The 27,806-nt window shown below is 44.4% G+C and overlaps 1 protein-coding gene across 22 annotated transcripts in view; it reads left to right on the top strand.

The window, feature by feature from the left end:
- Positions 1-27,806, top strand: part of Znf618 (zinc finger protein 618) — a 165,465-nt gene that overhangs the window by 24,719 nt on the left and 112,940 nt on the right. The window contains exon 1 of one of the 22 annotated variants that reach the window (XM_074051198.1): positions 21,666-22,731. The exons of the other annotated variants lie outside the window; for them this stretch is intronic. Within the exon in view, the coding sequence (XP_073907299.1) occupies positions 22,729-22,731 (3 nt within the window). The 5' untranslated portion in view covers positions 21,666-22,728. Of the gene's footprint in view, positions 1-21,665; positions 22,732-27,806 lie in introns of those variants that run through there. 22 annotated transcript variants of the gene reach the window in all.

The following is a 27,806-nucleotide window of genomic DNA, read 5'->3' as shown; positions in this document are numbered from 1 at the left end:
TTGGTAAGCTGGTGATGCAGCCCTGGGGTTTTGGTGCTTCCTTAGTTTGCCTTTGTTTTTGAGGGTGTTTTTGCTTGCTATAGAAATCTGGGTTGACAGTTTTTTTTTCTTTTTTCTTTCAGTAGTTTAAAAATGTGTTTTTACTGCCTTCTGGCTTAATTGCTTCTGATAAATTGGCTACTTTTTTTTTTTTTGCAGTACTGGAGTTTTGAACTCAGGGCCTCAAACTTCCTAGGCAAGTGCTCTAACCCCTTGAGCCATACCCCCAACCCTTTTTGCTTTAGTTATTTTTCAGATAAGGTCTCACACTTGTTTGCCTATGGCCAGCTTTGGACCATGATCTTCCTACCTCAGCCCTCCCACGTAGCTGGATTGACAGGCATGTACAACCATGCTTGGCTTGTTCTTTCAGATGGGGTCTTGCCTGGGCTGACTTCAAACCGTGACGTGTGTATCTCTACCTCTGAAGTAGCTGGGATTACACTAGCTGGCTTTAGTGGGCTCTAATTTTTATTGTTCTTCTGTATGCTATTCCTTTAAAAACATTTCTGGTGACTTTGAAGATCTTCCTCTTTGTCTCTTGTTTGAAGCAGTTTGATTATGATGTACATCAGGGTGGTTTTCTGTTTCTTCTACTTGGGGTTCATCAAGCTCCCGGATCCTCTGGGTTTATAGTTTGTACCAAATTGGAAAACTTTGGGCCATGATTTTTTCAAATATCTTTTCTTTACTCCACCCCATTTTTGGGACTTGCATTGCATGTCTGTGAGGCCCCTGACTGTCCCCACAGCTCACTGATGCCCTGGTTATTTTGCCACCTTTTTTCCTCTGTTTTTACTGTTAATAGTTTCTACTGCGCTGTCTCCATGTTACTTGCCTCACCTTGTCTGAGTTCTACCCGGAGTATTGTTTTTTCCCAGCTGTGGTAGTTTTCTGTCCCTGGAAATTTGATTTGGGCTGTTTTTATACCCCTCTGTCTTGTAGCATGCTTGTTTTCTCCACCTTGAACATGTAAGCATGTTTGTGGTGGCTGTTTTAGTGCACTGGAAGCCTGTCATCATATCATTCTCAAGCCTCTTCCCATTAGTTGATTGCTGTACTTCTTTCAGGCTTAGAACATTTTGATTAGCAGATGCTGTGAATTGACTTTGGTGCTGGATGTCCGTATTTCTTTAAATATTTTTGTGCTGTGCTTTGTTATATTAGTTTCCTATGGCTGTTCTAACAAGTGACCACAAAGTTAGCTGAATATGTGGTTATATAGCCAAGTGCCACTTAACAATGGAAGGAGCTTCTGGGAAATTTGTGAGTGATTTTGTTGCAGTGTGAACATCATGGTGTGTACTTGCACAAGCCCACCTGGTATAGACCACCACTAGGCTCTTATGGTGTGGCCTGCCATTCTCAGGCTACACACCTGTACAGTGTGTTGCTGTACTGAATACGAATACCATAGGTGATTTTAACATAGTGTAAGTATTCGTGTATCTAACCATATCGAAACATGGAAAAGGAGCAGCAAAAATAGAATGTAAAAGATAAAAGTGGCACACCTGTGCAGGGTACTTTGCATGACCAGAGCCCACAGGACAGGAAGGTGCTATAGGTCAGTGACTGGGGTAGGTAGTGACTGTGAAGTCCTCAGGCTCTCTGTGCACCAAGGTAGGCTATAAACTCTGTGTACCGAGGCCACACTAAATTTATAAAAAAGTTCTTTCTTCAGTAATAAATTAACCTTAGCTTACTGTAACTTTTTTACTTTGTAAACTTTAATTTTAAACCTTCTGGCTCTGTAGCAATGCTTAGTCTAAAACACAAGTGTATTGTGCAGTTACAAAAAAGCATTTTCTTTATGTCCTTACTCTAAACTTTTTCTCTTTTAAATTTTTTAATTTTCATTTTAGTATTTAAGCTTTTTTTTTTTTTTTTTTTGTCTAAAAACCAAGACATAGACTCATCCATCAGTGTAGGCCCACACAGGGTCAGGCTCTTCAGTACCGCCGTCCTCCACCTCTTGTCCCACTGACGGTCTTCAGGGGCTGTAACCCGCATGGAGCTGCCATCAGCTGTGACAGTAGTGCCTTCTTCTGCAACACCACCTGCAGGACCTGCCTGAGGCTGTTGCACAGTTAGCTGGGTTTATAATTCTAATGTGTACACTCTAAAATAATGATAAGAGCATAGAGTAATAAACACAAACCAGTCATTTGTTGTCACTGTCAGCTGTGTGTGCAGTGTGCAGTCGTAAGTGCCATACTTTATGTAACTGGCAGCGCAGGGAACTGCTTACATTGGCTTCACCACAAACCTGTGAGTGAGGTGCTCTGTTAGACATTATGGTGGCTTTAGAGTCACTGGGTGATGGGAGTTTTTCAGTTCTGTTAAAATCTTATGGGACTACCATCAGATATGTGGCCTGTCATTGACTCAAAACATTGTTACATGGCACGTGACTGCAATTCTGGAGATTAGAAATCTGAAATAGATCTTGCAGGCCTAAAATCAAGGTGCTGGCAGGGCTTCTGGACACCCCAGTAGAGACTCTTGTTAACTTCCGGCTTCTAGAAGCAACACCCAGCCATTGCCCCATGGCTCCATTCCTGAACTTAAAGCCAGTGACATTGTGCATTCCTTTTCAAGCTGCCCATCTCTTTGGGTCTCTCTTCTGCTTTCCCTTCCATTTAGAAGGACCCTTGCATTAGATCCCAGGCAGTCCAGGACAGTCTCCCCAACCTGGGGTCATCATGTGCTCCCCTCCTAACACATGCACACTTCCAGGGATTAGGATGTGGACACCTTTGGGGAGCATTGTTCTGACAGCCATGGCTGAAAGCTGGCCTGCCACCTACTTTGTTTCAACATTTTTATTAGCATTGTATTAGTTGTACAGGGGGTTTCCTCGTGACATTTACACATGTGCTTAACTGTGTGCCTTGGTTAGACTCACCCCTGTATTATTCTCTTACCGCCCCCATTCCTTAAAGCAATTTCAACAGGTTTCACTGTTCTGTTTTCATACAAATATATGAAGTACATCGACCACATTCACCCTCCTTCATCCTCTCCATTTACCCTCTCCTCTCGCACTGGTATCCACCCCCGAGCAGGACCTCTTTTATGTTCCTGTCTTTTATTTTTTAAAGTACATATTAATTGTGCAAATAGATTTCATCATAATATTTCACCCATGAATATATTGTACTTTAATCCGCTTAACCTCCTCTATTACTCTCTAGCTCCCCTGCCCTCCTATTATTCAGTAGCTTTCAGTGTGTTTCATTGCTGCCACCTGCATTTGTAAATAAAGTTTTATCACAGCACAGCCATGCCCATTCATGTATGTACTATATGTGGCTGCTTTCATTTCACAATGGCTGATGAAACCTAAAATACTTAATTCGTGACTCTTTACAGAATAAGTGTTCCAGCTCCTTTGAGAGCTCAGCCTGATGCCCTGTATGTCATGGTGCATCTCCTCTGTGGCTGTTATGAATTTGAACTTTTCCTAGCCCCATGTGAACTCTTAGAGTTATTCATGGGGTTTTTTCTGGTGGTTCTTCTTCTAGCCCCAGGTAGTGTCCTTCCTTGCACAGGCTCAGCTGAAGCTGCGGCAGACTCAGAGCTCTCTCCATGCAGCTCTCTCTGTACATCCTTCCTTTCTTGACCTCTTCAAATTCCTAAGTGTCTCCCCAGTGCAGGGCAACCCTGGGCTTGCTCAGAACTTCTCCAGACAGTAAGCTAGAAAGGTTGTAGGGCCACCTTGTTTTCGTTTCCACTTAGGGGTCACTGCCCTCTGTGCCTATTACCTAATGTCCAGAAGTCATTGTTTCTTCTGTTTTGTCAGTTTCTTAGAAACAGCTAAGGTGGGTGGTGAATCTGGACTTGCTTGCTGCACATGCCTGGAAGCCACCAGTACTTCTTATGTTAGTGTTACTTTGTGTGAGGATGCTTGGAAGATAGCGCACTTGTGGAGGCAGTGTGGGTCACAGATGGTGCATTTTAATACTGTACCAAATTGCCTACACAGAGGCTGGGGCAAATTATACCTTTGAGGATCTTGTTCTAGAAGCAAGGACTTTGGGGACAGGTGATGGATCTGAAATGACTTAGAGCAGTACTGGCAACATGCCACTGGTCATGGCTTATAGGGAAGGGCCTCTCCTGACTGCTCCTCCTCGGACTTGGGGTCTCCGGTGGCCATTTGGTCTTTCAAGCTGTTCTTAGGCGTTATAATTGTTGTAGACACGATAGCCACCTTGGGACTATTATGTTCTTAGCAAATGAGGTTGGCAGGGGCCGAGTCTTCCTTTGAACTGCTCTTCTCTATCCTGATATCTGCTGAGCACCTGCAAATGCCTAATAATGTCCCTGGTGGTTCAGGTTGTCATTGTGATGTAATTTAGTTCCCCACCACAGCCTCGGAGCTTGGAATGAAATGGAAAATCAGGATGGTAGTGTGGCTGGCCCAAGATCACACAGTTAATTCCCAGCAAAGCAAGGATCTTTCCTGCCTTTGAACCTAATCTGCCAGTTCATACAAGAGACCTTCCACTTTAGCCAGGACCCCTTAGACTGAGTGCAGGTGACAGAAACTCATCTCGAACTCTCTTAAGCCAGAAGGGACATGTATTGGTATAACCTTCTGCAAATCCAAGGGTTGACTGGCCATGACTGGCTCTGATACTAGATGGATATTGTCATCAGAAACATGCAGCTTTCATCCATCTCTTGGCTCTTGCTTGCTGTGTTGACTTACTCCTCAGGCAGGCCCCTCCCCCAAGGGTGGATGACATGGCTATAGTGGCAGTAGGCATGTTACTCACCCTGGTAGGGTGGTCCTGGAAAAAGAAGGCTTTTCATGAGTTGGCCTGGGTCACAGCCTCGTCCCTAAGCCAGTTATGGTGCCAGGACTGTGTGTCGTTTTGATTGGCTGAACCTGGGCTGTTTCAGTCTCTTCCTGGAGTTGGGGCTTAGGATAGCTCTTCCTGAAAGAACAAGAAAACTATTGGAAGAAGGGATGCTGGAGGAGTGCTGAAAGGATGCAAAACAGTGTCCTTCGCAGCTCCTCTGGCCTCTGACAGCAGGTACCACTACTGTGGTTCTTGGAACTCTGTTGCTCTTGGTGCCCACTTGCCTGCTTGACTTGCTGAGTGGTTTTTCTAGTCTGGACTTGGTTTGACAATGGCATCTGCCCTCCCAGGTTCTGGCAAGCATCTTCGCTCTCCCTCTTGGGCAGAAACTTTGCCAGAGTAGGGGCTTCCTGAGTGTTGCTCCCTCCTGCCAGAGGTGACTCTGACCTAGAACTGCAGTGTGTCAGCTTTGGGCTGATGGTAGATGTCAGGCTGTGACTTCTCAGTGTTATATCTGAGTCTTTCCGCCCCAGGGTGGGGCCGAGTTGCACCTGGGGTGGTCTGAGCTGGAGAGCAGATGAATTATGTGAGTGGTGTGGGTGGCGATTGCATGTGGACAGGAAGCCACTGGCCTTTGGCTTCTGGACCACAGACTCCTAGGAGGACGAGTACTTACTAGTAATGGGTACTAGGACTGCCCAGAGGCTGGGGACCCCCACCCCTCACCTTCACCATTAGTGGATGAGCACTTCTCAAGAGGGTAGAGGGTGGTCTGGGCCTCCTGCATTGCAGCTCCTAGGAGCAGCTTGCCCCATCTTTGGGCTGGTGTTTCTGAAGCTCTGGGAGGGGCAGGTGACAATCAAGAGTTTAAATGATGTCTCAAGCCAGCCTTTCCTACACTGAAGGCTGAAAGTTGCAGTCAGATCATGTCCCGCACGCTAGCTGGGGTGTCCCATACAGAATTCTCCTTCCTTCTCATGGGACTGTTGGACTCCTTTGTCCAGTTTTTGGAGCCCCTCCTCCCTTAGCAGCTGCAGCTTTGGGAATAATGGTATCATTGTGGGGGAGCAGGTCTAGAGCATGGGGTCTCTTCCTAAGACACACTAACACGTAAAGACAGGAGCCTTGCTCCCTGAGGATTGGCTGTAGTGATGGGCCGTGAGAAGCGGGGGCCCTGACAGTCCAATGAACCTTCAGGTTTTGAGCCTTTGGCTCGGAAAAGCCCAGTGACTAGTTTATATCACATCTCATTTGTTCATAAGTTAAGACTCTACTACTTTGTAGAGCTTTCACAAACCTTTTTAGCCCAAGGTCCCTTCTGTAAATGAAGATTTGCATAAGAGCCTATGATATTAAATAGATAAAGATGATTTTTCTTAATTGTGGAAGGAAGGTCACATTATGACTTTTGCCTTCATGGGCTCCTTCCTTTATGAAATATATTAAAAAGTATTCTCTTTGGACTGCATTGGTGTAAAGATAGTTTGTATGAAACTTTTTTTTTTTTTTTTGCAGTACTGGTGTTTGAACTCAGGGCCTTGAGCTTGGTAGGCAGGAGCTTTACCACTTGAGCCATGCTCCCAGTCCATTTTGCTTTAGGTATTTTTAAAATAGGACCTTGAGTTTATACCCAGGTCAGCCTGAACCACTATCCTATTTATGCTTCCTGCATAGCTGAGGTGACAGGCTCATACTACCATGCTTGGCTTATTTATTGATTGAGATGGGGTCTTGCTAACTTTTTGTTCTTACTGGCCTCAAACTGCAGTCCTCCTGATGTCCACCTTCCAGAGACAGGATTACAGGTTGTTAAGTTGACTTTAAAGTTTGGTTTCTTTTCTTTTTCTTTTTTTGGTGGTACTTGGGTTTGAACTCAGGTCCTGAGCCACACTCCCCGCCCTTTTGGCTTTAGTTATCTTTCAGATAGAGTCTTGCACTTTTTGCCTGAGCCAGCCTTGGTCCATTCCTCCTACCCGGGCCTCCCACATAGCTGGGATTACATTCATAAACCACCATGCCTTCAGTTTGTTGATTATGATTTTAAAAGAAATGAATGCATTTTTGCAGGCTTCTAAAAGTGTTGAGGGCTCTGGACACTGTGCCTAATGGGGACACTGTTCCTGGGGGCATAGATCCTGGAGGGTGTGACCTCCCCTCTGGCTGTTCGTGAGCAGGTGGAGGGGTGGACCTAAGTCTGAAGCCCACTGAACAGCTCATCTCTTGTAGCTTATCAGATGCTGCTTCTGTTTGCCACGGTGTATGTGAAGAACGGTCGAGAGATACCACAGTGAGGATGGACTGTCACATCATTCACACCTGCCATGGGTAGACCGTGGTTTGTCCCCTCTGAAACATATGCTGAATTCTCTCTCGTTAGGGCAGTGTGGGGCAGAGGGACTTTGTGAGGTGATCGGGTTAGTAGTGGGGATTAATGTTTTCTTGGTACTGTGTTCATTCTCATGAAAGTGGGTTGTTGTAAAGCACTTCATGCTTTGTCTCTTTGCATACAGCCACTTGCCCTCTGCTTTTCTGCCATGTTTTGACCCAGCATGGAGCCTCGCCAGATGCTGGCACCCTGCTCTCAGACTCCCAGCCTCAACAGTGAGCCAAAATAATCACCCCCCCCAACCTTTAAAAATTTTTTTTTGTAGTGCTGGGAATTGAACCTAGGGCCTTCTGCATGCAAGGCAAGTGCTTTACCACTGACTACACCCTCAACCCTTAAACCTCTATTCTTTAGGAATCACTCAGTTTCAGGTAGTCAGTTTCAGGTACTCTGTTGTAGCAACAGAAGGTGGGCTAAGACAATGCTCCTTACCCTCTCAATCCCCCAAATAAAAACTGAGGTCTTATCTTTCAGTCTCTTAAACTTCCTTCCTGCCAAATGGTCATCTTCCCAGCCCTGCTTGAGCCCCTTCTAGGGACAGAGAGCTTATTACTTTCTCAGTCCTCTGAACCAGTTCTTGTAGGACTCACGATACCTGTCATGTAGCTGGATCACCCACCATTTATACCCTAAGACAGTGACTCCTGTAGTGTCCAAGAGACTCCTGAGGTACAATAGGAGCGAGTTGGGTTTTGAGCTCAGCTCTGGCCCTCCTCTGCTGTGTAACCCAAGCAAGGACACGCTCTCTCTCTGAGCCTGAAGTATATCACTTGGGAAAGTGGTTGGAGGTTATGGTCTTTTCATCTGTCACAGTTGTATGATGCCAAAGGGAGAGCAAGGCATGTTCAGAGCAGTGGTACCCACAGCCCAGGTTATTCTGGGATGGAGAGCTTCTTGACTCTTGCTTGGAGGTCAGGGACCAGAGGCCCCGTGGATCCCTGCCTCCATGTTCAGGTAGAGCACTGACATGGGCCTTTGATGACAGGTGTGGAGAAAATGCTGGGGTAAGGTTGGGGAAAATCAGGTGACTTCAGGTTGTTGTTCCACTCTTTGTCCCCCACCAGAAAACTTGGTCATCCCAGGGCCATTGGGCAGCTGCCCAGTGCTCTCAGTCATGTAGGAGGGATGACATGCATGGTGACTGCTTTCTTCCCTGGGGCTTGCTGGTCCAAGGTGACTGTGTCACTGCCTGTAGACCTGGGTTTGCTTTGGGACATGTTTGTGGCTTCCTATCCTCCAGACCTTCTTAGGCCGTGGTGCTCGGATGAAGTATGCTCTCATCTCATTTCCTGTCCCTGAGGTACCTGCCCATGGCCAGCCTACAGTATGACCTCCTCACGCCACCATCCCTTGTCTTTCCCATACTAAGAGGCCTTCTGGATTCTCACCTCCACTCTCAGTTTCTGCTGTCCCTCCTGCTGGGTGTTGGTGCTGTGGCTTCCCAGATCACAGAGAGTGGGTGCAGGCAACTCCCAGCCTGGCTGTCAGCAAGGGAGACTTCCAGCCAGCCAGTGTGTCATCCTGATCTGATAGTGGACCTGGCTCCCACCTTCACTTTGTAGTGCTGATTCGTGCCTAGACCACTTTCCATGAGCCAGGCCCAGCTGCAGGGGCTTAGAAGTTCCTGGGAGCAGTGACTTACTGCTGGCCCACTAATGAGCGTGTCTCTGCCAGCCAGGTGTGTTGAGGTGTGCGGTGCTGTGAGGATGTCCACGTAGGCACAGGCGTGCCTTTTCTTCTTCCTTAGGTCTGGCTCTTCAGGGTTGTTTTTTCTCTCCGATAATTCTTCCAACTTCACACCAAGGGAAAAGTCACTTTCGTAGAATGGTTCATCAGAGAGCACTTTCCTCCATCCATCCGTCCGTTTCCCTCCCTTCTTGCCTGAGCACAGGGACATCGAAGACTGAGAACGAAGAAGCTAAAATGCTTCCCAAGTTAGTGTGGGACCTGCTGCTTTCTAAGCAGGGTCTTCTCCAGGGATCTTTTTGTTTTATTTAAAACAACAAAGCCAAGTTTATTTTTCTTCACTATAAAAAGTAGCAAGTGTTTCTTGTAGAAAACACAGACAAGTATGAGGAAGAAAAACATCTGGAGACACCCCTCCCCCATGCACCCACAGGTGCTGACACTTCCACATTTGAGTGCTCTTCCTCTGAAGTGTTTTTCCACCAGTAGCATGGTGGGTAGTGGTGCTTAGTTCTGTGCTGATGAGGAAGCCTTCAGTATTACAAGGTCCATGTTTCCTGGTGTTACTGCAGACTGTGCTTGTTGATGGTGGCTGTCCGTGATGTGGTCATACACTTTTTGGCCCAACCCAGGCCCTGCGTGGGGGACATTTTGCCATCTTCAGTTTCTCCTTGGATGAATAATGCCATGAAGAATATCTTGTGAGTGAATTCATTTTCGTTGTTTCTCAGACTTTTTAATCTAGAAGGAATCTCAGTGGTCACCCAGACCACTTCTGCTAACTTTAGCTTGTTCTAGAGTCTTCTGAGCCCCACCCCAGAAAGCCTGGCTGAGTAGCTGGGCCTGGATGTGGGGGTCTGCATTTCTCACAGCCTCCAGGTGGTGCTATCCCTGCCCCACCACACTTTGAGTGGCTTGTACCAGCTTCTCCTTGGAGGGAGACTGAGGCAAGGAGATGGGGATGGGGTGGCAGTGAGCCACCTAAGCCAGGCCAGCGAGAGGCTCCTGTGCTCTGGCCCCTGCTTTGCTGCCTGTCACCTGGGAACCTCCAGCAGAACCCAGTGTGTATCTATGCCAGGGCATCTTTCACTGGGGTTTTATTGGGGTAGGGTTTCCACAGCCCCAACCTGGCATGTGCTTAAGTTGCATCCAGGTGGGGCTGCACTAACAGCTTGTTTCAATGAGAAATTATAGGAGACTGAGGTGAACGTCTGCAGCAGGAGTGAGTGACAGCCTTCCTAGGATGCGAGGGGTTAAACGGGCGCTGGCACAGCCTCCCAGGAGCGAAGGGGGAGCTCAGGAGTAAGTCGTGACTGCCTAATTAATTCAATTAAACTACTTTATAAGCTCCACTGGTGTCAGTAAATTGTTAAAGTCTATTAAAGAATCAGTGGAACGTGAGGAGGGTAGGGGCCGCCTGTCTTTCTCCCCCGTTGGTGAGGTGTAGTAAAGGAGGGACAGACAGGCATCAGAGACCCTGCCTGGTGTCATCCCTGCCTGATCCCATCCCCTCGGGCACACTGAGAAATCAGCCTGGAGCAAGATGATGTGGTCCCCTTATCCAGGTCTTCTTAAACCAAAGTCCATGTCTACCTTGGGATCCCAGAGGCCTGCCAAGCTCCAGGATCCTTTCTTGTGTCTCTTGGGCAACCAGGCTCCCAAGGCTTGGGAGGTTCACTCCTTGGGGCTCTCCTGTGTGCATTTATCTACAGAAGGTGCTGTGGAAACTCCGCTCCCCTCAGCACCACCATAAGACAGGCAGAGGAGCCCTAGGGGTGGGCCTGGGAGTCTCCTGGATGGGACCAAGGGTCTTAGTCACTGAGCTGCCTGTTTAGGTGTCTGTGACCTGCACTTGGCCTTTGTGGTAGAAGATTTGCTAAGGAAAACAGTAGTGTAAACAGATCTTCAGAACAGTGCTAAGGTGCAGAAGGACCCAGTCTATTTTCAAGGCTTTGGAAAGCTCCTGTTATAAAACCCTGTCTTTCTTCAAAAGTCGTGTAATGAAGATGGTGGCCTGGGGAAGGAGGGTTAAGCAGAGACTAAGTGTTAAGCCGGAGGTAAAACACAATTGACCACTGTAGTCTGTGTAGTGGCTCATCTTTAAAAATTCCCGTTTCCCACTTGTTTGGACAACTTGGCCTCAGTGGTGGCTGTGAACATGAGCTCCACTAGCAACAGCAGGTGTGAGCCACAGTGGCCTCCTCATCTTCCTCCCGCACAGTACCCGAGCACTGAAATTTGCACTCCTGCCTTTCTAACTCAGTTTTCTATGCTATTTTCAGAGCACAGTTAGCATAAACTTACTCATTTCCTTTCCATTTAGCTGTAGAGGAAATCCTTACTGAGCAAAACTTTCAAGGACAAAGTTTCAACAACCACCAACCATTACTTGTTGAGTGTCTACCACGCATCAGACACACAATGCTGCACCAGTGTTGAGAGAATACCCTCTGGCCTCCAGGGAGTGGGCTCCAGCCCTATGACAACTTTGGGTGCTCCTGACTCTCCTCCACCCCATGGGGAGTGGGCTCCAGCTCACTCAGCATCTCAAGGTGCTCCTAAGGATGCTTTTTAGCATTACATGTCCTGTCCTGGGGTTACCCACAGGGCTCTGAAACACACTTGCTGTTGTCAGAGGAGACAGAGGGCAAGGTGAGCCTCTGCAAGTCAAGACCAAGCCTTTTGGTCTCTGGGAGCTTTGTGGAGAGAGGCAATCAGGGGAGGGGGTGGGAGACTGATAGAAGCTTGAGAACTGCCAGGAACACTTGCCACGGAGACCATGTGGGTGGTTAATATTGAGACAGGCAGAGGGGAGAGGAGAGGCCATCCCAGGCATAAGGAAGAGATTATAATTAGCAGAGGCTTTCTATGCAAACAACATTTCAGAATGCTTACAAATATCTTCTGAGGGAGGCTGAAAATAGTAGGTGGTCTGTTTGAATGGAAAATACTGGAGAGTGATGGGACATACATATAGGGGAAGGGGGAAGAAGGAGGGATAGAGGTAGATGGGTGGATGGATGGACAGACAGATAGATGCTCAGTGTCCCTGTGGAGGACCCTGAAAGCCAGGTGGAGAATTTTGCTAATCAAATGAATATGACTGGGCCTTTCGCCCCCTGGGAGCACAGAGTGTGTCTGATTTATTCATTTCTATGTCTTCTGATCTCAGACATCATAGATGCTTATATTTGTTGGATGGATGAATGAAAGGACTTAGTATTTTGTAATATTTATTCCTATGGCAATTTCGTGAGGAGATAACCCCTTGTTCTGATGATGATGGACCATTCTTAAGGGTGTGTATATGTGGTAATGGAGAGAAACACCGGGATACCAGAAAGCTTCTTTCGCTATTGCACTGTGAAATATTGATCAATTTGATTCCATTGTATGACCCAGGGACAATTTTACTAGCAGAAAATATGATCATATTATACAGCTGCAATAAAAAATAACAGCCTTGAGCCCAGGCGCAGAAGACAAACCACGCTGATGGTGTAGACTGGACAAGTGGTTCCACATCTCTCTGCTAGGGTTAGTGTGCTGTATGTTCCTTTGTGGTATTTGTGATGAGCTTGGTGACAGTCCCTTGCAGAAATTTATAGAAGAAAAGTGTAAAACCAAATTCAGTTTTGACTTGTAATCAGTTTGCCTTGCAATTAAGAAATGTCTGCTATTGGGTTGCATTCATCTAGCCTGGACTCCTCTTGTGGGAGGTGAAGAGCCCTGAAGGTTTGGACCAGAGGCAGGACTGATACCAAGGGCCCTGATACCTCAACAGACATGGAGTCTGAATCCCGGTAATGCCCTGGTGAATCTCTGAGTTGAGAGCATCTTGCCCAGGTGCCTGTGACTCTTGGGTTGCAGGATGTAAGTCTTTCCTACAGCATGGTCCCTCTATGAAGCCAACATCTTCACCTGCTGCACAAGCAGAAAAGAATTGCTCAGTTTTGATTCTGCAGAACAGACTGGTCGTTAGACTTGTAGAAAAATGGGAGAGTCTTCTTAAGGGAGAGTAAAGGAAAGCTTTAATTTCCTGTGCTGGCTTGAGGGCTTACTCCCACCTAACATGAAGCTGTGCCTTCCCTTTGGGTGGTTGATCTTATAGATTGCTCAGGTGGAACTGGGGCAAGAAGAGGGTGGCTGGGGCAGCCAGCTCCCACAGAGGCAAGGATAGGGAGGAGAGCTTGCTCTGGCTCAATCTGGCCTTGCCTTTTCTCTGTTACAGCAGGCACTTTAACCTCAGGGCCTTTGCACTTGCTGTTCCTCTGTCCAGTTTTTTTTCTTGGTTCCTTCCGTCACCTGGATATGTCCTTCTCAGCAAGCCTTTTCTTAAGTGCAGTTCACCTTACACCCTTCCCCTGTCCTTTTTTGGATCCATTGTTCTTTAAAAAAATTGATATACTTCCCTGCCTTCCCAACCTCTCGGCCATGTAAGTTTTGTGAGGACAAGGCTTAAAAATCGTTCTTTAACTTTTCATCTTAAAAGAACTTCAGACTCATAAACCTTGCAAACATACCAAGAATTTCTTCACACTCTCACCCAGCTTCCTCAAATGTTTACAACTCAGATAATCATAGTGTAATGTTAGAAAATCATCATTAACCCAGGAAATTAAATTATAGATTGAGTAGTCCTTATCTGAAATGCTTGGGACTAGAAATATTTTAGATTTCATACTTTCTCAGATTTTGGAATATTCACATAGACTTTACAGATTGAACCTCCCTAATCTGAAAATCAGAAATCCAAGATGTGTCAGCATCCAAAATTTAAGATTTAATGGCTGAATAGTTCTCATTCATATTCTCTCTCTCTCTCTCTCTCTCTCTCTCTCTCTCTCTCTCTCTCTCTCTCTCACTCTCTCTCACACATACACACAGACATACATTATGTATACGTACAAGTTCTGAATTTCAGAACATTTTGCAGTTCTGGTTTTTGGGTTTGGGATGCTTGCTCTGTAAAACAGTACAATTAACTGATCTACGTACCATGTTCAGATTTCACCCAGGGCCCTACTGAAGACTTATTTCTGGCCTGGGACCTGGTCCAGGATCCCATTTTTATTTAGTTGTCTGTCTCCTTAGCCTCCACCAGTCTGGGGCAGATCCTTGGCCCTTCCTTGAATCTTATGCCCTTGACGCCTTTAAAGAATCCCCACCAGAATCTCTACCTAATAGAATGGCCCTCTTGGGCTTGTTGATGTTTAGGGGATGGCTATGAATTTCTGTCAGAGCCCCCATTTGTGATGCTGTGCCCTCCTCTGAGCATCACATAATGGTACAGATGTGGAGGACTTAACTGCTGGTGATGTTCACTTCCAACCTTGGTTAAGGTACCTGCTGACTTGGAGAAAAATTACTCTTTTACTCTGTGTATTAGTAAGTATTTTGTGGAAAGCTATTTTGAAACTGTGCCAGTATCTTGTTACTTTTTTGTCCTCTCATTTTAGCATCTCTTGTTGATTCTTGCCTGCAGCCAGGAAGGATGATTTTTGCCAAATAGCCATTTCCTATTTGCACCATTCCCTCTCCGTTTATGAATTGGAATTCTGCTGTAGGAAGTGCTCTCCCTTTTCCCCATTATTTATTTATTCACTTATTCCTTCACGTCAGTTTAGAGGTTATCATAATCCATCATTACCATTATTTTTGCTCTGGCTTAAATTATTCCAGATTTGCCTGGTGATAGCCCTTCATGCAGATTTCTCTGTCTCTTGGATGAGTCCCTATCATTCTGTGATATATTTCTAGGTCTTTGGGAATGTTCCCAACTAATCTTGCACCACACCTGTAGAATTGGCCCCTACTCCACAAAGCGAAACAAGGGTTTTTGTCTCTGTAGCTCATTGTTGTGTTCTGGTGCCCATGGTACCCGACCCAGGCTAAGCTCACAGAGAATAATTCCTGGGTGCACATATTAAGTGAATGAATCTGAAAAGGAAGAGTCAGTGGCTAGCTTCATGTGGTTCCTACTCTTGCCAGCATCACTGCTTGGCCTGATTAGCCATTTGCAAGGGGAGTGGCCTTCTCCTGGCTTCCTCCTGCTGGGTCCCTTGTGTAGCAGAGTCTGTAAAGAAGCCTGGGGCATCCCTGATCTCCTAGAGCAGGAAGAGCCAAGAGTATGGAGAGCAGCCAAGGGGAGCAGACTGGCTGGCCGGCTCCCTGCTAATGGCGTGGTTGAACAGCAGCTGTGGTGGGCATGCTGCTCTGGTGGTTGGTGGCACAGGTCCTGGTGCCCCCATCAGTGTGTATTGCTAGGGGTTGCCTAGAGCCACTTTTAGTCTTCTGAGACATATAGGCCTCACTTGAATATTTTATGAGTTTTTCTTTATAAAAGATTAAAACTCAGTCACATTGGCCTTGGAAAAACCTGTGATAATCAGATTTTTATTTATGAGTTGAAGTGTGTGTATATGTGTGTTCCTGATGAAACTGGCTGGCAGGCTTTTTGGCTGCCCTGTTGGCAGACTTTGATGCCAGGAGCATACTTGGCGAGTTGTGGCCATTTCATAGTCGAAAGGCCTGGCTGGCTCCTGGCTGGCAGTTGCTGGGTCTTTTGAGAGTGGTGCTGGCCCTGTGTGAAGTGGCATCTTTTCCATGAAGAGGTGACCACCCCAATACTGATTCCATCCAGACACTCAGGTTTGAAGAGCAAATGTCTGTGTTCTCACTGATTCTGTACAGTGGCCCTGGGAAGCAGGCCAGGCAAGGATGGTTGGCCCCACTTTATAGATGGAGAAACTGACGGCCAGGAAAAGGGAAGTAGTCAGCTCTCCAGAATGCTAAGGGGTGTGGAAATCCTGACATTTGTTAAAATGCCCATCAGTCCATGACAGAGCTGGTACGAAGGCTGCGTACCACCCAGTACCTCCTTCTGGTCATGATCCTTGTAGCTGAGGGTGTTGTGGCCTCACCAGGGCGGGACCACACTAGGCTGCATGGGCCTGATGCCTGGTTGTAGTAAAGGAGTGAGGAGAGCTTTGGCTTTGCAGCTCCTGGATACAGGCTGGGGAATTGCTGCTGGGAAAGGCTCATGAGTTCATCCTCCCTTACACCATTGTTACCCCTGTGTTTCTGGTGGGTTTCACTTAGCCAGCAGCCTTGGAGAGATAGAAGCCACCTTCATGGTCTCTGAGATGTTTACCTCAAGATAAGCTGTTAGTGTGGCACTCTGGAGAAGCTAGGGGTACTTCAGGCATGACTTAAGGTGGAGAGGGGCCTGCAGGGGGCTGCAGTGGTGGGGATAAAGAAGCTACGGTAAGAGAGAAGTTAATCTTGAGTTTTTACTTACTTTCAGAGTCTCGAGTTTGCCTGCCTGGGAAGTGGGCATAAGCGAGTTTGTGTCAGAGATTGTGAGAATTCAGTGAGTCAGGAGACTGAAAGTGCTAAGCATCATGACTGACATGCAGAAAGGGCCATATCAATGCCACTTTGGGGTGGTATTCATAGGATTGAAACTTGGAGATTTCTTCCATCTGCTGTGTGGCTCATTGTCATTTTGCTTAGCCATCTATTTGTGTCTCACCTGACTGAGGGCGAGACACTACCTGGACAGCCCACCTCACCGGTGAAAGTCAGCTGTGTGGAGTTGTGTGACTGATGTCACACTCCACACTGTCCACTGTGGATAGGGGCACCATTGGTGATCCAGGCCCAGTAACTCTCAGGACCTGGTACAGATAACACTCTCCATACCTTTGCTTGTTTTAAGTTACTTGAATATATGTACTAATTTATTGTGAAGCTTTGGCATCTGTCAGACCAAGGTTGGAATCCTGAGTACTGTTTCTTTTTTTTTTTAACTTTTAAATTTTTATTTATTGTTTTATTCATACGTGCATACAATGCTTGGGTCATTTCTCCCCCCTGCCCCCACTCCCTCCCTTACCACCCACCCTGCCTCCTTCCTCTCCCCCCGACCCCCTTGATACCCAGCAGACTGTTTTTTCTTTTTAATAGCTGGGTGACTATAGGCTAATTGTCTCTTCTCTCTAGTCTGTTTCCTCATCTGTGAAATCGGGTCGGTGTTGTGCACCTAGATTCTGCCCTGGGCTTCAGGATGCATGAGTGCAGAGCACACAGGAGGCTGGACCCCATAAAAGTGTTTGTGAGTGGGGGCTATTGTTCTGATATTGTTGAGTTTCATGGGGTGGAAGGGTTTTTCCCAAGGTCAGAAACTAGGAGTTGCTCTAGCCTTCCCCCGTCAGGCTGAGGGTATTCCCTCTCTATCCACTTGGCTGAAGGCTCCTTCCTGGGTGTGGCCCAGCAAAAACCCAGTCTGGTTTTCCAGAGTCACAAAACACCCACATTTGGAGGAGACACTCCTTAGATATGCCAAGCTTGGAAATGACCCCTGGACTGACCCATGAGAGGAAGGGAAGAATTCAGGGACATGGGACTTTCTGAACTTTATACCATCCTGAAAATTTTCCTGTACTTCAAGTATCTCAAGTCCTTTTGTTGACTACTGTCTACATAAAGAGCCACATCCCTGCCCTATATATTGAGATTTTGATGTATATGTCAACATACATATGACATGTTCCTAACCTAAAAGCTGTTTATCCAGGAAGTATTTATTGAGTGATACACACACACACCACATATGTATGTATGTATGTATATAGTGCTGGGGATAAATTAGGCCAAAAATATATGCACAGTCTCTTCAGGAAACAGTTTATGTGATGAAAAGGAGAGAAGACATTGGAACAGAGATGTGACTGAGGAAAGGCCTGAGATGATAATGCAGATTGCCATGGACCCTGATAATTTTGATCTCACTCAAGAGTGGTCAGCACAAAATGCACAATTGGGTGGTGCGTGGGGTGGAGCAGTGGTCAGCTGTCCAGGGGGCAAGCTCATACTGTCCAAAGAAAGTGGCTGTAATTGGTATAAAGGGGCAGGCCTGAGAGTTTTTTTGTTTGTTTGTTTTTCCATATGGATATCCATTCGTTCAAGTATCATTTGTTGAAAAGACTATCCTTTCCCCCTTGAATTGCCTTTACTCCTTTGTCAAAGATCACTTGATCTGGTCAGTTGTGTGATCTGTTTTTGAGTTTTCTCTTCTGTTCCATTGATCTTATTTTTACTTTGGCCAGTATTACACTATCTTGTACTGTAGCTCTCTAGTAAGTCTTAAAGTTGGATAGTAACAATCAGTCCTCCAACTTTGTGTTGGCTGTTCTAGGTCTTTTCCCTTTCCATGTGTACTTTAGAATCAGTTTGTTGGTAGCAGCAAAAAACTAGCTGGACTTTTGATTAAGATTGTTTTGAATCTGTACATAAAGTTGGGAAGAACTGACATCTTAATAAGTTGGAGTCTTCCTTCCATGAGCATGGACTTATCTCTCCCTTAATTTAAATCTGCTTTGATTTCTTTCATCTAGATTTTATCATTTTCTCATATATCCTGTACATATTTAGTAGATGTTTTTATTTATATCTCATTTTTTTTGGTGCTAACAAAAGTGTTGCTGGGTTTTAGTTTCAAGTTCCAATTCTTTGTTATTGGTGTATATGAAAGCAATTGACTTTTGTGTATTAACCTTTTATCTTGCAACCTTCTTGTGATCATTTATTCCAGTTTTTTTTGTTGTTGTTGATTTTTTTTGGAGGGAGTGGATTTTCTACATAGATATTCAGGTCATCTCTGCAGAAAATCAGTTGTATTTCTTCCTTCTCAGTCCGTACACCTTTTATTTCCTTTTCTTGTCTTATTGCATTAATTAGAACTTCTACTAGAATGTAGAATAGGAGTGGTGCTAGAGAGCATTCTTGTCTTATTCCTGTCTTAAGGGAAAGGCATTTAGTTTTTTTCCATTGAGTATGATGTTAGCTGTAGGGTTTTTGTAGATACTCTTTATCAAGTTGAAGGAGTTCTCTTTTCCTAGTTTGCTGAAAAAGTTTTTTTTTCTTTTTTAAATCATGGATGGGTGTTGGATATTATTGATCATATCAATAATGTGATTTTTCTTTTTTAGCTTCTTGATATGATGGATTACACTAATTGATTTTCAAGTGTTGAAGCAACCTTTGCACATCTGCAGTAAATTCCATCTGTTTTTGTTATATTTTTGGATTTAATTTTCTAACACTTTATTGATAATTTATGTTTCTGTGTTCAAAAGAGGTATTTTGATCTGTAGTTTTTCTCTTTTTTTTTGGTGGACCTGGGGTTTGAACTCTGGGCTTCATGCTTGCAAAGCAGGTGCTCTACTGCTTGAGCCCAGCTCCAGTTCAGGTTTCTTTTCTTGTATTGTTTTATCTTGTTTTGGTACTAGAGTAATGCTGGTCTCATAGAACGAGTTAGGAAGAGCTTCTTGTATTGTGAGGAATTGGTGTTATTTTGTCCTTAGGTATTTGGTAGATTTTTTACCACTGGTCTGGTGGTTTCTCTTTTGAAAGGTTGTTAATTATGGAATATATGCAGTCATACTCAATTTCTTCTATTTGTATAGCAGATTTAAGTGATGTTCTCTTTGTGTGAGTTTGGTGGATAGTGTCTTTCAAGGAATTAGCCCATTTAATCTAAGTTATCAAATTTGTAGGTAAAGAATTGTTTGTAATATCCCTTTATTGTCCTCCAAAGTCTATGGTGTCAGTAGTGATGGCCCCTCTTCTGTTTCTAATGTGATTTGTGTCTTTTTTGTTTTCACCTTGGGCTAGCCTGGTTAGAGGCTTGGAAATTTTGTTGACTTTTTCAAACAACTAACATTTTGTTTCATTAGTTTTTTTATTCTTTTCCTATTTCTGATTTCATTAATTTCTGCTGTAGTTTTTATGATTTCTCTCCCATCTGATGCTCTTCTGTCTATAATTACCAAAGTGGGTGCTTAGGTGATGTATTTCAGATCTTTCTTTCTCATAGATGAGAAAATTCCTTCTAACCCTACAATTGCTACTTCCCACAAATAGTAATAATTGTATTTTCATTTTCACTTAGTTCATAATGTTTTGCATTTTCTTTTGAGATTTTTACTTTGACCCATGTGCCATTTAGAAGTGTGTTATTTAATCTCCAAATATTTTAGAATTTTCCATCAATCTTTCTGTTACTTATTTCTAGTTTAATTTTGTCGTGTCCTGAACATATTTTATGCTCTGGTTTCTACTCTTTTACTCTTGTTAATGTGTGTTTATGGAAAATGTACCAAATGGGCTTAAGAAGAGTGTGTATTGTGCTGTTCTTGGATGAAGTAGTCTATAAATGTCAATTAGATACAGTTGATTGATGGTGCTGCTTAGTTTAACTTTATCTGTACTGATTTTCTGCTTGCTGGGCCTGTCAGTTATTGATAGAGAATATTAATGGTGAATTTATCTATTTTACCTTTCAGTGCTATGCATTTTTGCCTCACATACTTTGATGCTATGTTGCTAGGTACATGCACATTAAGCATTGTTGCGTCTTGACATATTGACTCCCTTATCATTGTGTAATGCACCCTTCATCTCTCAGTTTTCCTTGCTCTCCTCTGACTTCTGCTTTGTCTGAAATTGGTATCTTTTAATTAATTGGCATTGTATATTTTCCCCCATACTTTTACTTTTAATTCAGATATATCCGTATCTTTATTTTATGGTGGGTTTCTTGTAGACAACATATAGTTTTATCTTGTTTTTTATTCTGTCTCTATCTTTTGTGTATTTAGACCATTCATACTTATAGTAATTATAATGTAGTTATATTAAGATCTACCATACTTTAAATAGTTTTCTATTTGTTGCCTATAATCTTTGTTACTTTTGTCTTCTACTTTCCTTTTTTTTTTTTTTTTGCTCCTCTGGCTTTTACTGACCATTTTCTTCCCTCTCTTAAGAGTATCAAGTCTTAAAAATTTTTTTAGTAATTGACTTCAGGTGGGGATTTAGTCTCCATAAGCTCTTCTAAGCCTAAAGTACCATCAAGGCAAAATGCATCTTATACCCCCATGAACCATCAAAAAGTAAAAAATTTATTAAGTTGAACCATCATAGTTCAGGGACCATCTCTAGTTCCAGTTTTCCTTCCTGTCCCTTATAATAGTGCTGTCATTCATTTCACTTGTCCATAAGCTATAAATCCAATTGATAGTTGATGCTGTTATTTTGAACGACCTGTTATCTGTTAGGTCAATTAAGATAAGAAAATAAATGATTGTGTATTCATTGATTACTTCTCTATCAGCACGTTCCTTTTCTTTATGTGTATCTTAGCTTTTGATCTGTATTATTTTCCTGATCTGAAGAACTTCCTGTAATATTTCTTGCAAGGTAGCTCTTCTGGCAACAAATTCCCTCCAATTTTGTTTGTCTTTATCCTTCACTTTTTCCTTTTCTTTTTTTAGTGCTACGGGCCTAATGCCTACTTCAGCCTCTCTTTTGAAGTATAATTTTCCTGTTTCACAGTTCTAGATTGGTAATTTATTTCTTTTAACATTTTCAGTATATCACTTGACTATCTTTTTGCCTGTGTGTTTCTGGAAGTCCAGTTTAATTTTTTAGCCATGTTTTTCACATAGGTAAATTACTTCCTCTCCTGTTTCTTTCAAGTTTTCTCTTTGTCTTCAGTTTTTTGCAGTTGGAATGTGATGTGAAGAAGTTTTTATCCTGCTTGGTGCTCTCTGAGCTTCCTGGATCTGTGGCTTGCTGTCATTAATTTTCAAAAATTTTTAGCAATTTTTACTTAAAATATTTTTCTGTTCCTCTTCTCTTGTTTCCTTTTGGTATGCATGTATATTATATTATACTTTTAAAAATTGTTCTACAGTTCTTGGGTATTCTCTGCTATTTTACATTCTTTGACCTCCTTGCTTTTTTATATGGGAAGTCTATAATTTTAGCATTTTCTTTTGATTCTGTCTTAGAGTTTCCATTTCTCTGCTGACATTACCATCTCTTCCTTCATGGTGTCCACCTTTTCCATTAGCTCACTTAGCATTATTAATCATAGTTATTTCCCAAATTTATGTCATAACTGAGTCTGGTTCTGATGCTTGCTGTGTCTCCTGGGTCCATTTTTTGCCTTTTAGCGTGCCTATTATTTATTCTGTTTGGAATGCTGGATACAATGTGTATCTGGTAATAGGTACTGAGGTAATCAGCATTTTGGTGTGAGGTTGAAAGCTGCATGTGATGGCTGAGGTTAAAGGAACTGAAGCAAATGGGCCTACAGTGTGCGGTTTTATACTTAGCTGCTGAGGAGGTGGGCAGTGTTCACCACTGGCTGTTTGTAGGTGTCAGAAACTAAGATTTCTGCTGATGGCCTTGTTTTTGTGTCTCTGTTGTCTTTGGGTTTCCTTAGAGACTCCTTAGTGTCTGAACTGGGCAGTTCTTTGCAGCGTGATGCTGTTTATTAGAGGGAAGCAGGATTGATATTCTTGGGTCTGGGGAGGGGATGTGTTCTAGAATCTTCTGATGAGTTCTCAGCCCTCAGTGGGCCTGTACCCTGGCTATGGCCTTCACAAGTGTGTATCAGATTCCCCACCACCTTAGGTGCCCCTGGAAGGCAGAAGTGGGCATTTCCCATCTCCCATGTTGAAGTCCAGGGGTGCTGGGTATGGACAGATCCCTTCCCCCGGGTCAAAGCCCATTTTGACAGATTGTGGCAAACAGTTTCTCTTGAAGGTATGCCTTACATGAATGAAACAGAATGTTCTGAGGTATGGCAAAACTGTAACTTTTCATCTACCTCTGGAACAGGAGCTGATTCTCTGTTAACCCAGAGAAGCTGGTGAGGAAAAGCTCTCCAAGGGTTGAGTTTTGGGCTGGACCTCCAGCTTTCCCGGGCCTCTGCTCCCAGTGCAGCTTCCGGGCATGGTAAGCTGTGACTTGCTTTGTTTGCCTGTCTCCCTGCTTCTTGGGGGTAGTGGTTTGCTCTGTGACCTTAAATCTCTGTTAGAGCTAAGAAGTTGTTGAGTTTCAGACCTAGAGTGATGACTTCCATGCTCTTTACACTTTGAAGTGGTAACTGGAAGTTCTTTCCCCATTTTCTTTCTGTTGCCGGTTGAGTGACTCAAGTGATAGAGTGTGCCTGCCTAGCAAGCATGAGGCCCTGAGTTCAAACCTCAGTACCACCAAAAAAAAAAAAATATTATCATCATTTTCTGTCTGCATTTCAGTGTGGATAGTTTCTACTGAGGTATCTCCCAACTCTTGTTGTTTTCCTCAGCTGTGCTCGGTCACCGAGGGGGCACATCACAAGAGGCACTCTGTATTTCTGTGGCTACATATTTGCTTTGTTGCATTTTTTGATTATTCTTTTGTAGAGTTTCTGTCTCTTTGCTTTTGTTAACCATCTGTTCTTGCATGTTGTCTCATTTTTCCATTAGAGCCCTTAACATTTTAATCTTAGTTGTTTAAGATTACCTGTTACTTTTCCAAAACCTGTCATATCTGAGCCTGGATCTGATGCCTGCTGTTTCTCTTTTCTTGCCTTTTAGAATGCTGTGTAATTTTGGTTGTTTAGAGTCAGACATGAGTAAGAAGACTTAAGTAGGTGTCTAGGAATTGGGCTGTATATTGATTAATGTTTGTTGTAGGTGTTAGAAACTTTGATTTTCCATTTAAAATTTTTTGTTATTTTCTCTGGGGTTCCCTAAAAACTCCTTCTGTCTTGCAGCTGTCTCTGGTGGTACAGTATTGGGGAAGAGAATGAGCTATACTCTTATGAATTAATCTCAGATTTTTGTTTGTTTTGTTTATGACTTCACAAGCATAAGTTAAGACAGGCAAGCTTGGTAGAGAGGCTGGAGTTGCCCAGTTGCCCTTCCCCCTGACCAGAGAGGACCATGCTGAAAGAGTTTCACTTGAGCACAGCCTTTGTTCTGGAGAACAGATCTCCCTGTGCTACTTGTGTGTGTGTTAAATTGTTACCCTCCACCACCTCACTGAAGAACCTGCTTAGGCTACTGGAGGTAAAGGCCTGTGAAGTGTGGTGGCTCCCCTAGGACTGGACCCCCTGGAGTTTTAACTCTCCAGCTAGTCCACACTTTGTCCCCAGCAGTTAGCAATAACTTGTAATGAGCTCTGACTAGTACCTAGCTCCAGCCCTAACTCCTTGTAAACTGTTGTGTTATCTTTCCATTGCTGTGATGAAAATACCTGAGCAGATCAACTTTAAAGGAGGAAAGGTTTGTTTTGAGTCAGTTTCAGTCCATGTCTGTTGGCTTTGTTGTCTTTGGGCCTGCAGCGAGGCAGGATATTGTGGTAGAGAGCATGTGGTGGAGCAAAGCTGCTCACTCCGTGGCAGCCAGGAAGCAGAGAGATAGAAGAAGGGACTTGGGGGTACCAGGTCCCCTTTGAGGGCACACCCCAGTGACCTACCTTCCTTCCACTGGGCCCCACCCAAGATTCCACCACATCCCAGTGGTGCCACAGGCTGCTGACCAAGCGTACAGGCCTTTTGGGGACATTTAAAATCCAACAGTGTTTCTGTACATTTGCCTATCTTGTTAGTTTTCAGGGTGGTCATTTACTCTGTGACCCCAGTTCTCCAGTAGATCTAAGTAAAGCTGTTGATTTTTAGTTTTCTCTTTTTTTTTCTTGTTGTGAGCTGAGAATGATGATTTCCAAGCCTTTTATAAATTGGAAGTCCCTGCTGCTGGGTTTTGGTGTCCTCTGTTCTCATGATTGTACTAGAGGACTTGGGTCCCAAACCTAGTGGGGAGACAGAGACACAGCTAGGGTGTGGGCATGTAACAATACCTACTCCTCCTCCTTCCCTCTTGGCCCTGCCTGATGTAGCCAGACAAATAAATCTGGTTTGCTTAGCATCCCTGCCCCTTGTGAAGGACAGATGATGGGTGGACTGGTTGGGCTGGGAGTCCTGAGTTCAGATCCAACCTCTGTTTTCCCAGCTCTACAGTGGGGACAGGGTGGAAGCTTTCTAGCACTCTGTATTATTGTGAGCATATCGACCCTGAGTTGATGCCTCACTAGAGATAGGGGATACCAGCCTTGTCTTGTTGCTTTTAAATAGTTTTAAAATAACCTCCTAATAGGAACAGTGGAAGTAGTAGTCAGCTGGCATTGTATGAGTAGCTAGTAAGTCAAGGTGCTTATCTTGGGTGTGTTTTCCATGGTGACTATGTTTTATAAAAGCATTTCCTCTGATATCAGTCCTGGCCTATGTTCTGGGGGGAGGAGGGCCTCCCCGTGTGTGATCCACCAGTGGACTTCATTCATTCATCCTTACAGGCAGGGGACATGAGTGTCGCATTTCTCTGTTGGTTCTGATTATAGAACTTGCCTTCCTCCTGGAAAACTGAAATGGGGCTGAAATATGTGTCAGGGTTATCTTTTGCTTGTCTTCTTAGATATGATGTCCCTTAAGTCACTTTAGGAGCAAGTGTGTTTGATTAGTCATGAAAGTATCATGTTACATTTACATATTTAAAATTATAGTTAAAATCATAATCCCAATTCTACAACTTGAATTCCTTTTGAAGTTTTTAAAATCTGAACATGCATTGAACCTCATAGTGAACTTCACAGTGGTTCTGGGGTCTCTTATTCTTTAAAAATGTGTTCAAAAGGTGCAAGTTGATCTTTGAATGAGTATTATTGCCATTTTAGACAAACATACTCAGGCGTAACTTCTGCCTTCTGAGGCTGTGTCTCGCATGCGGCACACTGCCTAGGGGTGGAAGTGCTCATGGAGATTCGTTGAATGATGGGGAGTGAGCGTGGTAATGAGCCCACATTTCCATCCATCAGAGTCTGACGAGCAGAGGTGCCAATGAGCAAATGGGCTCTGATCCCTGGCTCAGATCTTGTAACAGTGGCGATGCCCGGAAGGCAACAGAGGTGGCTGGCAGTGCCTCTGGGGTTTGTATTGAACTGCTCTTTTCTGAGCTTGGGACTGTGATGATCCGACAAGGCAAGTTTTTCCATAAAATGATTTCTGTTACCTGAATTTTAGTTTTGTTTGGGGCAGGAAGAGAAGTAAAAGCCAGATAAGCACATGTGGGTATTTTATGTTGAATTGTATGTTAATTATTCCCCCTTCTCCTCCCCTAGCATCCTGGGAAAATTTGGAATTTATAGGGACTTTTACTGTCTTAGAATAGAGTTCAAGAAGGATTTAGAAGGATTAGGGAAGGTTGTAGAGTGAGTTGGCTGCTGCTGTGTTTTGCAAATGGTGTGGTGAGGAAGGACCGGGTGCTTATAGAGTTGGGGTGAGCGAAGAGGGCAATGAGTGGCCTCATTGGGAGTGAGTCCTCCTCAGTACTTCATCAGTATTCATTGAGCACATGCTGTGTGTCCTGCACAGAGGAGTCCGGCTGTCCCTGTCACCCAGATCCTGGAGCTGGTGGCATGGAACAGAAGGTTATACACCAGGACAGAGAGCTTTAGATGGATGGCTGAGGGCTGGAGCTTCATCCTGAGAGCTGTGAGGTGTCAGGGACAGGTTTAGGTGTATGTGGCTAGACACTGTAGGGTCTAGCCACAAGTGCCTGCTGAGCCCCTGAACTTGAGTCCAGATTGAGATGTGCTGTAAGTATAAAATACATGCCATATTCCAAAGACTGCATACTCAAGAGTCTAAAACATCTCATTAATAATTCTTTCAATGTTGTACTCTGTTGAAATACCATTTTGGATACATTAGGTTAAATAAGAATTTATTACTAAAATTAACTTTATGGTTTCCTTTTTGCTCTTTAAAATGTAGCTGTGAGAAGGTCTAAATCTCATTGTGCCTTACTTTAAATTTCTGTCGGGCAGTGCTGTTCTCTCCCCAGGCTGGTGGGAGGCTATCGAGTGTACTGATTGCTTCATTCAATTGTGAGTTCGTTTATCCAACATGTATTTATAGATTCCTGCTGGGGCCAAGATGTGGGCATTGAGAACACAGATGTGGATAAGACAAGACACCTGTCCTCCCAGAGATTAAACAGCTAAGCAACTAATACAATCCAGATAATGTAAAGCACAGTGGAGAAAAACGAATAGAGTTGGGATATAGAGGTGACCAAGGAATGGGAGACTGGGAGTCAGGAAATGTTGCTCTGAAAAACAGGCTTGAATGAAGTAAAGAAGCAAAAGTTGTGCTTGCTAGGAGAAGGAATGGAAGTGTAAAACCTGAGGTTGAGATGAGCTGGGTGTGTTGGAGGAACAATAAAAAGGCCTGTGTGGAGCTGGAGAAAGTAAGACGGGGCAGGTGCATTGGCCAGGCCGCTGGGTCATGGAGGGTCTTACAGGCCACTGAGAAGGGTTGGAGGATTTCATAAGATTTTGAGTGGTATGTTGACAGACTCCCACTACATTTTATAAGAATGCCCTGGCTGCTGTGAGGGGAAAGAAGGAGAAGGAGAAGACTGGGAAACTGAGGCAGCCCCTGTGAGGTGATGCTGGTTGAAGGAGAAAGGGGGTGGAAGGGTGATGGTGAGACTAGATGTGGGGTGAATGGTGACAGTAGAACCAGAAGGCTCCTCAGCGGGCTAGCCAGAGAGGGTAAAGAAAGAGGATTTGACCAACCCAGTCAGTCTCAGTTTGCCTTGAGAATGGGTGACTGCTTCCATCTGTGCTCGATGGGGCAAGACCTGGAGGAGTGGATTCTGGAAGTGTAGGGCTGGGACACAGGAACCTTCACTTGTGTGACATTGAAGATGCCTCTTAGCTGCCCCAGCGTGACAGTGAGTCAGCATCAGGTGAATCTGGAGCCCAGGCGAGCAGTGTCAGGGCTGCCCAGGAAACTGGTAAATCACAGACACATAGGGGACCTTTGACTGTGGCCTTGGAGAGCTCACCTAGGAAGTGAGTGTGGATGGAGAGGAAAGCTGGGAGTGGTGGTCTCCCCAAAGTCAAGAAGTGTGTACTTGAGGAAGGAAGGCAAGAGTACCATGTTCACTAAGCATACCACACAGTGCCTATTGGGTTTGGCAGCACTA

This window comes from Castor canadensis, chromosome 13 (genome assembly GCF_047511655.1).
Source record: "Castor canadensis chromosome 13, mCasCan1.hap1v2, whole genome shotgun sequence".
In the NCBI taxonomy this organism is placed as follows: domain Eukaryota; kingdom Metazoa; phylum Chordata; class Mammalia; order Rodentia; family Castoridae; genus Castor; species Castor canadensis.
This window is presented reverse-complemented; position numbering and strand designations above follow the sequence as displayed.